The 12,184-nt window shown below is 41.0% G+C and overlaps 1 protein-coding gene across 6 annotated transcripts in view; it reads left to right on the forward strand.

The window, feature by feature from the left end:
• The window catches only part of ZNF644 (zinc finger protein 644), a 67,915-nt gene extending 58,883 nt beyond the window's left edge, over window positions 1–9,032 (forward strand). For all 6 annotated transcript variants that reach the window (XM_040408402.1, XM_040408400.1, XM_040408398.1 and 3 more), the window contains 3 exons: window positions 5,843–5,965; window positions 6,595–6,697; window positions 7,067–9,032. In XM_040408402.1, the coding sequence (XP_040264336.1) occupies window positions 5,843–5,965; window positions 6,595–6,697; window positions 7,067–7,259 (419 nt within the window). In that variant the 3' untranslated portion in view covers window positions 7,260–9,032. The remainder of the gene's footprint in view (window positions 1–5,842; window positions 5,966–6,594; window positions 6,698–7,066) is intronic.
• The last annotated feature ends 3,152 nt before the right edge of the window (window positions 9,033–12,184 follow it).

A 12,184-nucleotide genomic window follows, 5' to 3' on the forward strand; every position in this document is an offset into this window, starting at 1 on the left:
ACCTACTTACCACACATTAGGGCCCCTGGAAAATGCCAGGGCAGTATAACTACCCCACAAGTGACCCCATTTTGGAAAGAAGACACCCCAAGGTATTCCGTGAGGGGCATGGCGAGTTCCTAGAATTTTTTATTTTTTGTCACAAGTTAGTGGAAAATGATGATTTTTTTTTTTTTTTTTTTTTTCATACAAAGTCTCATATTCCACTAACTTGTGACAAAAAATAAAAACTTCCATGAACTCACTATGCCCATCAGCGAATACCTTGGGGTCTATTCTTTCCAAAATGGGGTCACTTGTGGGGTAGGTATAATGCCCTGGTATTTTTGGGGCCCAAATGTGTGGTAAGGAGTTTGAAATCAAATTCTGTAAAAAATGACCAGTGAAATCCGAAAGGTGCTCTTTGGAATATGGGCCCCTTTGCCCACCTAGGCTGCAAAAAAGTGTCACACATCTGGTATCTCCGTACTCAGGAGAAGGTGGGGAATGTGTTTTGGGGTGTCATTTTACATATACCCATGCTGGGTGAGATAAATATCTTGGTCAAATGCCAACTTTGTATAAAAAAATGGGAAAAGTTGTCTTTTGCCAAGATATTTCTCTCACCCAGCATGGGTATATGTAAAAAGACACCCCAAAACACATTCCCCAACTTCTCCTGAGTACGGAGATACCACATGTGTGGCACTTTTTTGCAGCCTAGGTGGGCAAAGGGGCCCATATTCCAAAGAGCACCTTTTGGATTTCACTGGTCATTTACCTACTTACCACACATTAGGGCCCCTGGAAAATGCCAGGGCAGTATAACTACCCCACAAGTGACCCCATTTTGGAAAGAAGACACCCCAAGGTATTCCGTGAGGGGCATGGCGAGTTCCTAGAATTTTTTATTTTTTGTCACAAGTTAGTGGAAAATGATGATTTTTTTTATATATTTTTTTTTTTCATACAAAGTCTCATATTCCACTAACTTGTGACAAAAAATAAAAACTTCCATGAACTCACTATGCCCATCAGCGAATACCTTGGGGTCTCTTCTTTCCAAAATGGGGTCACTTGTGGGGTAGTTATACTGCCCTGGCATTCTAGGGGCCCAAATGTGTGGTAAGGAGTTTGAAATCAAATTCTGTAAAAAATGACGAGTGAAATCCGAAAGGTGCTCTTTGGAATATGGGCCCCTTTGCCCACCTAGGCTGCAAAAAAGTGTCACACATCTGGTATCTCCGTATTCAGGACAAGTTGGGGAATGTGTTTTGGGGTGTCTTTTTACATATACCCATGCTGGGTGAGAGAAATATCTTGGCAAAAGACAACTTTTCCCATTTTTTTATACAAAGTTGGCATTTGACCAAGATATTTATCTCACCCAGCATGGGTATATGTAAAATGACACCCCAAAACACATTCCTCAACTTCTACTGAGTACGGCGATACCAGATGTGTGACACTTTTTTGCAGCCTAGGTGGGCAAAGGGGCCCATATTCCAAAGAGCACCTTTCGGATTTCACTGGTCAGTTTTTACAGAATTTGATTTCAAACTCCTTACCACACATTTGGGCCCCTAGAATGCCAGGGCAGTATAACTACCCCACAAGTGACCCCATTTTGGAAAGAAGAGACCCCAAGGTATTTCGTGATGGGCATAGTGAGTTCATGGAAGTTTTTATTTTTTGTCACAAGTTAGTGGAATATGAGACTTTGTAAGAAAAAAAAAAAAATCATCATTTTCCGCTAACTTGTGACAAAAAATAAAAAGTTCTATGAACTCACTATGCCCATCAGCGAATACCTTAGGGTGTGTACTTTCCGAAATGGGGTCATTTGTGGGGTGTTTGTACTGTCTGGGCATTGTAGAACCTCAGGAAACATGACAGGTGTTCAGAAAGTCAGAGCTGCTTCAAAAAGCGGAAATTCACATTTTTGTACCATAGTTTGTAAACGCTATAACTTTTACCCAAACCATTTTTTTTTTACCCAAACATTTTTTTTTTATCAAAGACATGTAGAACAATAAATTTAGAGCAAAATTTATATATGGATGTCATTTTTTTTGCAAAATTTTACAACTGAAAGTGAAAAATGTCATTTTTTTGCAAAAAAATCGTTAAATTTCGATTAATAACAAAAAAAGTAAAAATGTCAGCAGCAATGAAATACCACCAAATGAAAGCTCTATTAGTGAGAAGAAAAGGAGGTAAAATTCATTTGGGTGGTAAGTTGCATGACCGAGCAATAAATGGTGAAAGTAGTGTAGGTCAGAAGTGTAAAAAGTGGCCTGGTCTTTCAGGGTGTTTAAGCACTGGGGGCTGAGGTGGTTAAGGTCTAATTCACACAGACCCATTGAAGTAAATTACACACTTCAGACCTCCCTGCGCAGATACTCAGGTCATGCACTACTTTGGTCCATGTCTCATGCCTTGGCAGACGATTGGAGACAGTTGTCTCTGGCAGTCACCAGCTCAGTGCCCTACAAAAACATATAAATTTCCCAAAATCATCTTTGTGTTCTGGAAGTAAAATGTACAATTTTGAATAAGGCCATCTGAATCTGGTTTAAAACCAGGGACCTTTGGCTACCTGCACACACTGCGTATTTGTGCTCATGAAAACTGCACATGAAAACGAGCTATTTATCCTGCAGGCTTTCTGTTTAACCCCATTGAAGTCTATTGGGAAAACCCACTAAAATGTATATTATATAATAGATGTGTGTATGTGTACAATTGACATGCTGTGGATTTTAAAATCTGCATGGATAGTCAGTCTTCGTGCCTAAACAAAATAAGAGACATAAGAACAGATGCTCTAGAATTGTTATTACATGGAGGTGCATGAAACTATTAAAACAGGCATGTCAGGGTTGTTTCACTTCAGCAAATTACATTTATCATGTAGAGGAAGTGAATACAAGGCACTTACTAATGTATTGTGTTTGCCCATATTGCCTTCTTTGCTGACTGGATTTATTTTTCCATCACTTTATACCCTGCTTGTTTTCAGGGGTTATGACCACCCTGCAATCCAGCAGCAGCGGCGGTGGTCGTGCTCGCACGCCATAGAAAAAAGCTCCGACCTACGCACATTCCTGTGGTCCCAGCCACCATGGAGGCAGGCTTCTTCTCCTACAGTGTACTAGCACTGCCACCGCTGCTGGATTGTAGGGTAGTTGTAAGTTGTAACCCCTGGAAACGAGCAGTGTATAATGTGATGGAAAAATGAATGGAGCCAGAAAAGGAGGCAATATGGACAATCACAATTCATTAGTAAATGGCTTGTATTAACTTTCCCTACATGATAAATGCTGCTTGCTGAAGAGAGACAACCCCTTTATTGCACATGAGAACGGGCGTCAAAACAGATAAACCACAATTTTTATTTATTTTTTGTCTGGATTTGTGAGTTTCCGCACCATATCCAAAGCAAAAACCATATTACTTGCAGTTTTTGGTGCAGACGATGCAGATTTTTCTCACCCTTGCATTGAAAAGGGTGTAATGCGCACATAAGAATTGGCATGCTATGGATGTCAAAATTCACACAACAAATCCGTTTCCGCACGGAAAAAATAGTGTACATGAAATTATTGTACTGCAATTTTTCCGCCTGCACTGAAAAAAACATGTGAAATATGCAGTCTGTACAGGTAGCCTTAAGCCTCCTGCACACGATCGTGTGCGCCCCGTGGCCCTGCTGCGGCCCACAATGCCCGAACACCCACTGTGGGGCAGCCGGAAGCGGATTCACTTTAATGGATCCGCGATATGCCCGTTCTGCAAAAAGGTAGGACATGTTCTGTCTTTTCGCGGAACGGAAGTATGGGACGAAACCCCACGGAAGCACTCCATAGTGCTTATGTAGGTTTCCCTTCCATGCTTCTGTTCCGTACCATTCCGCATCTCCGAATTTGCGGACCCATTGAAGTGAATGCGGTCCGCAATACGGCAACGGGACACCAACAGTCGTGCGCAGGAGGCCTTAGTACTCACATCGCGTGCATAGTGCTTGCCAGCAAGGAGTCTGATGTATTCATGAGATGCTGACTTTTCCATCTTGGGCCCCTTTCACACGGGCGAGTATTCCGCACGGATGCGATGCGTGAGTTGAACGCATTGCACCCGCACTGAATCCTGACCCATTCATTTCTATGGGGCTGTGCACATGAGCGGTGATTTTCATGCATCACTTGTGCGTTGCGTGAAAATCGCAGCATGCTCCTCTTTGTGCGTTTTTCACGCAATGCCCCATAGAAGTGAATGGGGCTGTGGGAAAATCGCAAGCATCTGCAAGCAAGTGCGGATGCGGTGCGATTTTCACGCACGGTTGCTAGGAGACGATCGGGATGGAGACCCGATCATTATTATTTTCCCTTATAACATGGTTATAAGGGAAAATAATAGCATTCTGAATACAGAATGCATAGTACAATAGCGCTGGAGGGGTTAAAAAATAAATAAATAAATAATTAAACTCCCCTTAATCCACTTGCTCGCGCAGCCGGCATCTCTTCTGTCTTCATCTGTGAGCAATAGGACCTTTTGATGATGTCACATGATCCATCACCATGGTGATGGATCATGTGATGAGCGTAGTGACGTCATCAAAGGTCCTATTGCTCACAGATGAAGACAGAAGAGATGCCGGCTGCGCGAGCAAGTGGATTAAGGGGAGTTTAATTATTTATTATTTTTTTAACCCCTCCAGCGCTATTTTACGATGCATTCTGTATTCAGAATGTATTATTTTCCCTTATAACATGGTTATAAGGGAAAATAATAGCAATCTACAGAACACCGATCCCAAGCCCGAACTTCTGTGAAGAAGTTCGGGTACCAAACATGCGCGATTTTTCTCACGCGAGTGCAAAACGCATTACATTGTTTTGCACTCGCGCGGAAAAATCACGCATGTTCCCGCAACGCCCGTGTGAAACCAGCCTTACTGTCCGTAGGGGGAGTTCACATCAGACGCCTGGCTTGCTGTGCTCTATGTGGATTAAAGAGGACCTGTTTAAATTCTCTGCCGGGCCCAGAACAGCCTGCTGGAATTGTACGGATCCGGCGCTGCCAGATGTGGACGATATGTCCGCTGGCCCCATTAAGTGTGCACAGTGTCTGTCAGGCAGATTCTCGGCATATTTGCTGGATTGCGTCTAGATCTCTGCTGGACCAAATGGGGCCGATGGGCATTCCACTTTAACCCATAAGTGACTTTCTGTTGCCCTTAGATAAGGGGGCAGCATGAGAGAGCTGATAAGTTCCCTTTTAATATTTATCTTCACGGGTTTGTATACGAAGTGTGTGCATTAAGTAGTCTTGGGTCTGTTTCATAGTTTGACATCTTTGCTTATTGCAGAAGAATACGTTGGTAGTTTGTTGATCATTTGCTTAGCACAAAGAATTTTGCAAGAAACTTCAAATCATTAACTTTCATTATTAGTTGCGCATCCAGAGTAATGAACATAAAAGGCACTGAATAAAGTGTTTTGTCTAACAGCTGTTTGGTGGTGTGTTATACCACCTTTTCTCCCAGTCTTCATCAGCAACCTAATTTAGTGCTGCGCCTTTTTACAGTCTTGTGGGTAAAAAACACTTTAATTACCACTTTGTCAACTAGACTTTTAATTCTGTTCATGAATATCGAGAGACGCCTGTGTACTATTTACTGGCAAGATCACATTGCTTAAAATATGTGAATATGAATGGCTTATGTAGTCGCACCTTCAGCGGCTTCAAGCTTGTGTAAGGGCCACCGCTAATATCACGTCTACCTCCCAATCCATTAGTTGGAATCCATGTTCTTTCGGGCCAGATGTGTAGTTTTCATGTTCTTTCTTTCTATTAGGTATGTCTGCGAAGCACAAGACGTGTGTGAATTGTAATACTACGTTTTCTAGTGGCGTTAGCCTGTCTAACCATATGAGAGCTTATTCAAGGAAGAAGAGCGCTGGGCTTTTGACTGGAACAGGTATGTCTCTCCAGAGGAGGCCATTTTTTTTCTGTTGGCATACCATACGGCCATGATCTTTGCATACCCACGATTTCCCATTATTGTAAGTCAGCCCTCTGTTTCATAATGTATTAAGGGTTTTGGCCCCTTTCTACATATTCAGCCGATTAAAGGCCTGGGTGCTGAGCCTGGACAGCACACATACCATATAGACTGCCATTGCTTCGACTGTGAAAACGCTTGGTACAGAGGACCTATGTATTGGATTATCCTTAATTTTTTAGAGCCCATTCACATAAACGTATCCATTTTGCAGTCTTTAAATCGCTGATACCGGTCGTGTGCATCCCCCACTTTGTTAGAAATGCCTATTGTCTGCAAAATGGAAAAGAATAGGACAGATCGGAAATACGGATACGGACCACACGTGCTGCTGTCCGCATCTTTTGAGGCTTTATTGAAATTAACAAGTCCACATCTGATTCGCAAAAAATATGGACCAAAAATACGGTCGTAGATGTTTGTGTCCTGTTCAATACAGTTTTCTTGTCCACTCTGAGCAATGTTTGCAGCTCATCCTCTGATCCAGATACTGTGCTTATTTTATACAGTGGTGTGTATGGTAATTGTTTTCCTTTGTACATTAGTATTAGATTGCAAGCAAAAGAAGTCAAGATCGCGATCTGGGAGTAAGAAGAAAGTATTGCCATTGCCACACACCACTGAGGAAGTTTATATCTTGAGATGCAGGTTTGTTTTAGGCTTTTGTTTTTTATTCTAATGTAAGTGACCTAAATTTTATTACAGCAAATAAAAAAATTAAAAACGTACATTATTCTCATATTAGTAACCTCAATCTTGTTGCATTGTTTGCAAACTGTGCTAAAATCTATAATGACTACTACTGCTCGGAAATATTTCATATTTTACTGATTACACTTTGAAAGCATCAGCATTGTACGCCTACAACATGTTTAAAGGGAACCTGACCTCTCCATAATGCACCGCCAACAGTACCCCCCAATTGGGCATCGGCGACTTATCCTTTGCCAACCCAATTTAATTAATTTATTAACTTTTTTGTAAAACTAAAAAAAAAAAAATTCTTCTTTTAAACAGGTTTTGTGGGCTTGTCTTTCGAGGACCTTTGTCTGTACAAGAAGATTGGATAAAGCACTTGCAACGCCACATTGTCAATGCAAATCTTCCACGGACAGGAGCAGGCATGGTTGAAGTGGAACCTTTACTAAAGAAGACCCCTTCAATCAGCGAAACAAACTTCTCCTTAATAATGACAGAGGCGGCTTCCTAAGAGCAGATGCCATGCAAATCAAAATGGTTATTTGGATGTATATTAGACTATTTTCTCTTGTGTTTTTGAAATTTTTTTCCCCCTCCTTTTTACTTTTTTTTTTTTTTTTTTTTTCCCCTCTCTCATTTTTAAAGACCACATTGTTATACCTGTTTATAATACAAAGGACAAACAAAAATGCTGATGTGCCGTAACGTTAGCGCGAGCTCCTGCAGACTTCACTATCTTTACACTTTGCTTCTTGGACGAAGCACAACGTAATCCTTGCATATATGCCTTTTTTTCCCCCACTTGTTAGAAAAGCTTAGAAACACGAGTCCATAGTCATGAAATCACTGATATGAAAATTATATTTATACGGTGCATTTTCTACAAGATCACGGACAATTCCTGATGTTGTATCGGTTCATCTAGGGCATTAAGTATTACCATAATCTGCAGAGTTCTGAAGACTGTTCCATTCAACATAGGGCACTCAGTACGTTTCTGTACAGATAATGTATGTTTTTTTGTTTCGTTTTTATTACACGATGCTTTTGTACTAAAAAAAAAAGTGGAGGGTGAATTGTTTTACTGATATTTCTGCAAAGTGTAAATAGGACTGGAAATTATTTGTTGTAAGGAAAAAAAAACTCTTTATTTCAGTTGCGTTTCTCACTAACTGGTGCATCCATGCTACCTCCTACTTTGTCAACAAAGATGTATTTACCCGATGACATTTCTTTTTAATGTAGAATTTCAGTATATATATATAAAAAAAAAAAAATTTTTTTTTTTTAAATAGTGATAAGTCACCTATTCATTTCTCTTTTTAATGTTCTCTTACGTCATTTCCCATCCCTAGTATTTTATTAAACCAATTTCTGTACGAGTAGCTTTCTCACCACACTGTTTTTTATTTTTTATTTTTGTTTGTTTTTTTTCAGTTTCGCTCCGCACTTGAGCATTTTAGCAAACCGTTTGATATTTCAACATATGAGAATGTTTACAATGAAATTTTAGAACTCGTTTTGGATGTGATTGTGTATGAAACCGTGTAACACTATGCTCGTGCTAAGGGCCTACAGAAATAATGAAATAAATGTGTCGTGAGGATGGAATTTTGTCATTCACATGCCTTTATCCGCAAGAGACTAGGTTACTCAGAGAAAGTACTTTCATGATTTTATGTCATGTAAACGGTTATTTGGCTCTTATATTGTACCTTGAAGACCTCAAGTGTTCTAAATGTCACCTTTATGGATTCTGGGAAACGTTAGGAGCGTGTATTGGCTGCCTTACCAACACTAAATGAATGAGGTGCTAACATCACTAGAAACCTACCAATCATTCATATGTTTAAAGGGGTATTCGCATCTCAGACATTGCTGTCGTATGCCATCGGTGTGAGTCCTACCTTTTGGGACTTGCTCCTATCTCCAGAATTGAAAGGCGAGCGCCCATCGCACATCCAATTCACCTCTGGAAATAGCCGAACCAGTGGTGATCCATGCATGTGCGGCTGCTCTCTATTCACTTTGGGGGTCCCATTCTGCAGATAGGTGCGGGTCCCACTGGGACCTGCTCCTATCTGGCATATCCTACTGATGGGAATACATATTTATGCCTCATTCACACGTCAGTGTTCGGTCAATGATTTCCCTCAGTGATTTTCAGCCAAAACCAGGTTGCAGCTCTGAACACAGAACAGGTGCAGATCTTTCCCTTGTACCTTATGTCAGTGGAGGCTCCATTCCTGGTTTTGGCTAAAAATCAGTGATGGAAATTGCTGAACAAGATACTGACGTGTGAATGAGGCTTTAAAATGTAGTTTAGTTAATATTTGTATGATTGGTGTGCTCTGCTTTTTTGTTGCATCTGAACTACTTCTGTGTATTCATTGTTGCCCTTCCCTCCTCTCTCCTGAACAAAAAGTACTAAAAAGGTTCTGTCTGCACACCAGGACAAGGACATGATCTTTTGATGTACAAAAGGAAGAACTGTGAGGAAGGTACAAAAGCCAGCACGCTCCAGGCTGATGAAGACAACAGACGGGCAATTAACCATACATTACATCAGTGGTACCATGAATTTACATCACGTCAAAAGCGTATGGAGGTGGATAGCGTACAGCAGTGGAAAATCACACTGGGTTACACTCTTTTATACTGGAAGCGGAGAATACAGAGTCGGAGACTAAATGTCCCAAGAAGTATCAAAACGAATTTAGGTCTGCAGAAACCAGATGACTCCTTAGCCGTATGCTGCTTTGTGCCCACCAGACGTTCCAGGCTGGTGGTGGCAGTGTAATGGTATGGGAAACGTTCATTACACAGCACACATTAGGCCTCTTAATACCAACCGGACATGATTTTAAATACCACAACCTACCAAAGCATTGATGCTAACCATGCACATCCCTTTATGACCAAAGTCTACCCATACCAGCCGCATGGTATTGGCATTAGAAGATGACCGTGGTCTGCAGTCCCAGATCTCAGTCCTATAGAGCAGGGATGGCCAACCTGCAGCTGTTGTAAAACTAAAACTCCCACCGTGCCCTGCTTTTAAGGCAGTGTGGGCATGCTGGGAGTTGTAGTTTTGCAACAGCTGGAGAGCCTCGGGTCGACCATCCCTGGTATAGAGCATTCTTGATGGAATGGAAGTTTCACAGTATGAATTCTGCAGAAAAACAAGATGCCATTGTGTTGGCATTTACCAGACTTTCAAGGAATTGGGGGTGTCCTTTCCAGTACTACAATGTTGTAGCTAATACAGAGATCACTGTGTATTGGTCTTATCAATACTGAATGAATGATTCCTGCTGAGCAGTTCTGTGACTGGTGCGCAAGTTACCAGTGCACATTTTCTATAGTTTATATTTTAGAATCGTTTGGAAACTGAATGTAGCTCTTCTCTGAATTGGGCTTTTTCTGTCCCTTCTCTTTTTTTTTCCTTTTGCTCTGCAAATTGAGATTCAAACTGTTTCTTTCTGCTACATGGAAGATTAAAAATGCAGTGTCTTGTCATTTTGTTTTAAAACAGTAATCACGCGATAACGCTTACAATTTCCTTACTTTTTATTCTTGTTTTTTCTTGTACAGCGCTTTTTATTTTTGATCATGTTCTTGTGATTCATGATGCAACATTAAAATGGTTTTTCCACTCTTTATCCAACTTATTATTAGCTTGCATTACACAGATGAATTTATGCAGTCGTGTTCATATCCTATAGCATGTATGTACCATAAGCATATAAAAGTGATTCCAGGTCCTGTCACACACGAGTTTCTTTTGGCTTCATTGCAGGTTCTTTTAACTGTATAAAACACTGTACCTAGATTTTTCGAGTCTAAAGTAAAAACGGTGAAAAGTCCACAAACGCATTCTTTTTATTTGGTGTTTTAATAGCATTGGTCAGTGGCACATTTTTATTTTATTTTTTTCTTCTTCCACAGACCCCTCAGAAGAATTTTAAAATCATTAACTAATTCTGCCATTTGTCTTTTGGGGTTTATTTTTACAGCATTCACTATGCTGTAAAAGTGACGTGTTAACTTTTATTCTGAGTGTCTGTAAAATGATGCCATAATTATGACAAATCTGTAAAGTTTTGTTTTACTCCTTGAAAAAAAACTTTTTATTTTTTATTTTGGGGCAGTGTGACTTTGTTTTGTAGTGGGGAACACTTTTTATTGGTACTATTTTGGGGTATATATGACTATCAGTTTTTATGAGGGGGGTGAGCAACTAATTCTGGCAGTGATCACTATATTGGAAAAAATCGGGGTCAATTTGGACTTCTAAACCATGCAGCAATACCAATTTTATATATTTTTTTTTATGATGGAAAAGTTTTTTTTTTTTTTTTTTTTTTTACTGTGCTTCAGAGTGGTAAATATCCATGATTAGAGCTATCCTTGTACACATCCAACATGCATGTTTATTGGATGTAGCTAAACTGAGCAAAGTGTGCGAATAAGTAGACAAAGCTTATTTCCATAGCATCATCACGACGGCATACAAGGAGATTGACCCCTGACCTCTGTAGGGGCAGGAACAGAGAAAGGTTAAATACCCTCCTCCCACCACCAACACCAGTGTTTCCTGTCCCTACAGAGGACAGGGCAGAGAAAGGTCTCCCTGTATGCAGGGAGATGAAGCTAAGGAAATGGAATCTGGGCCTCCCGGTCCTCTATAGCTAGATGGCTCAAAGAAGTCATTAGTCTTTGTTACCAAATACAAAATCTTACATGTCCAGTCAACATTAGGGCCCATTCCACTCGGGCCATGTCTTCCTCTCAGGCGGAGAGAGCTGGGGCTTCTCTGGAGGAAATCTGTCGTGCTGCCACTTGGTCCAGCATTCATACATTTATAAAGCACTATCGCCTGGATCTTTCCAGATCTTCTGATCTGTCCTTCGGGCGGAGAGTCCTCCAGGCTGTAGCCCCCCCTTAACTGATATATTTTTTATATCTCCTTGTATGCCGTCGTGATGATGCTATGGAAAAACCGGAATTAGTCTTACCGGTAATTCTGTTTCCATGAGATCATCACGACGGCACGTTATTCCCTCCCTATCATTTAAATCGTTTTTGACCTAGTAGGTCTCTAGAAGGTATGGAGTAATACCTTTTTTTCACTGTTTTCCACCACCGGGTTGCTCTGTGTGATTTTGGAAACACTGGTGTTGGTGGTGGGAGGAGGGTATTTAACCTTTCTCTGTTCCTGCCCCTACAGAGGTCAGGGGTCAATCTCCTTGTATGCCGTCGTGATGATCTCATGGAAACAGAATTACCGGTAAGACTAATTCCGTTTTTTTCACACTAGCGGCAGAGGGAACTCCTGCAGGTTGTTCCGGTGGGTGAACAGTCTGTCGGATCCGTCCTGCTGCTAGTTCACGTGTGCCCCCGTATTGCCGCTCCTTCCCCATTGACTATAATGGG

This window comes from Bufo bufo, chromosome 9 (assembly GCF_905171765.1).
Source record: "Bufo bufo chromosome 9, aBufBuf1.1, whole genome shotgun sequence".
NCBI lineage: Eukaryota > Metazoa > Chordata > Amphibia > Anura > Bufonidae > Bufo > Bufo bufo.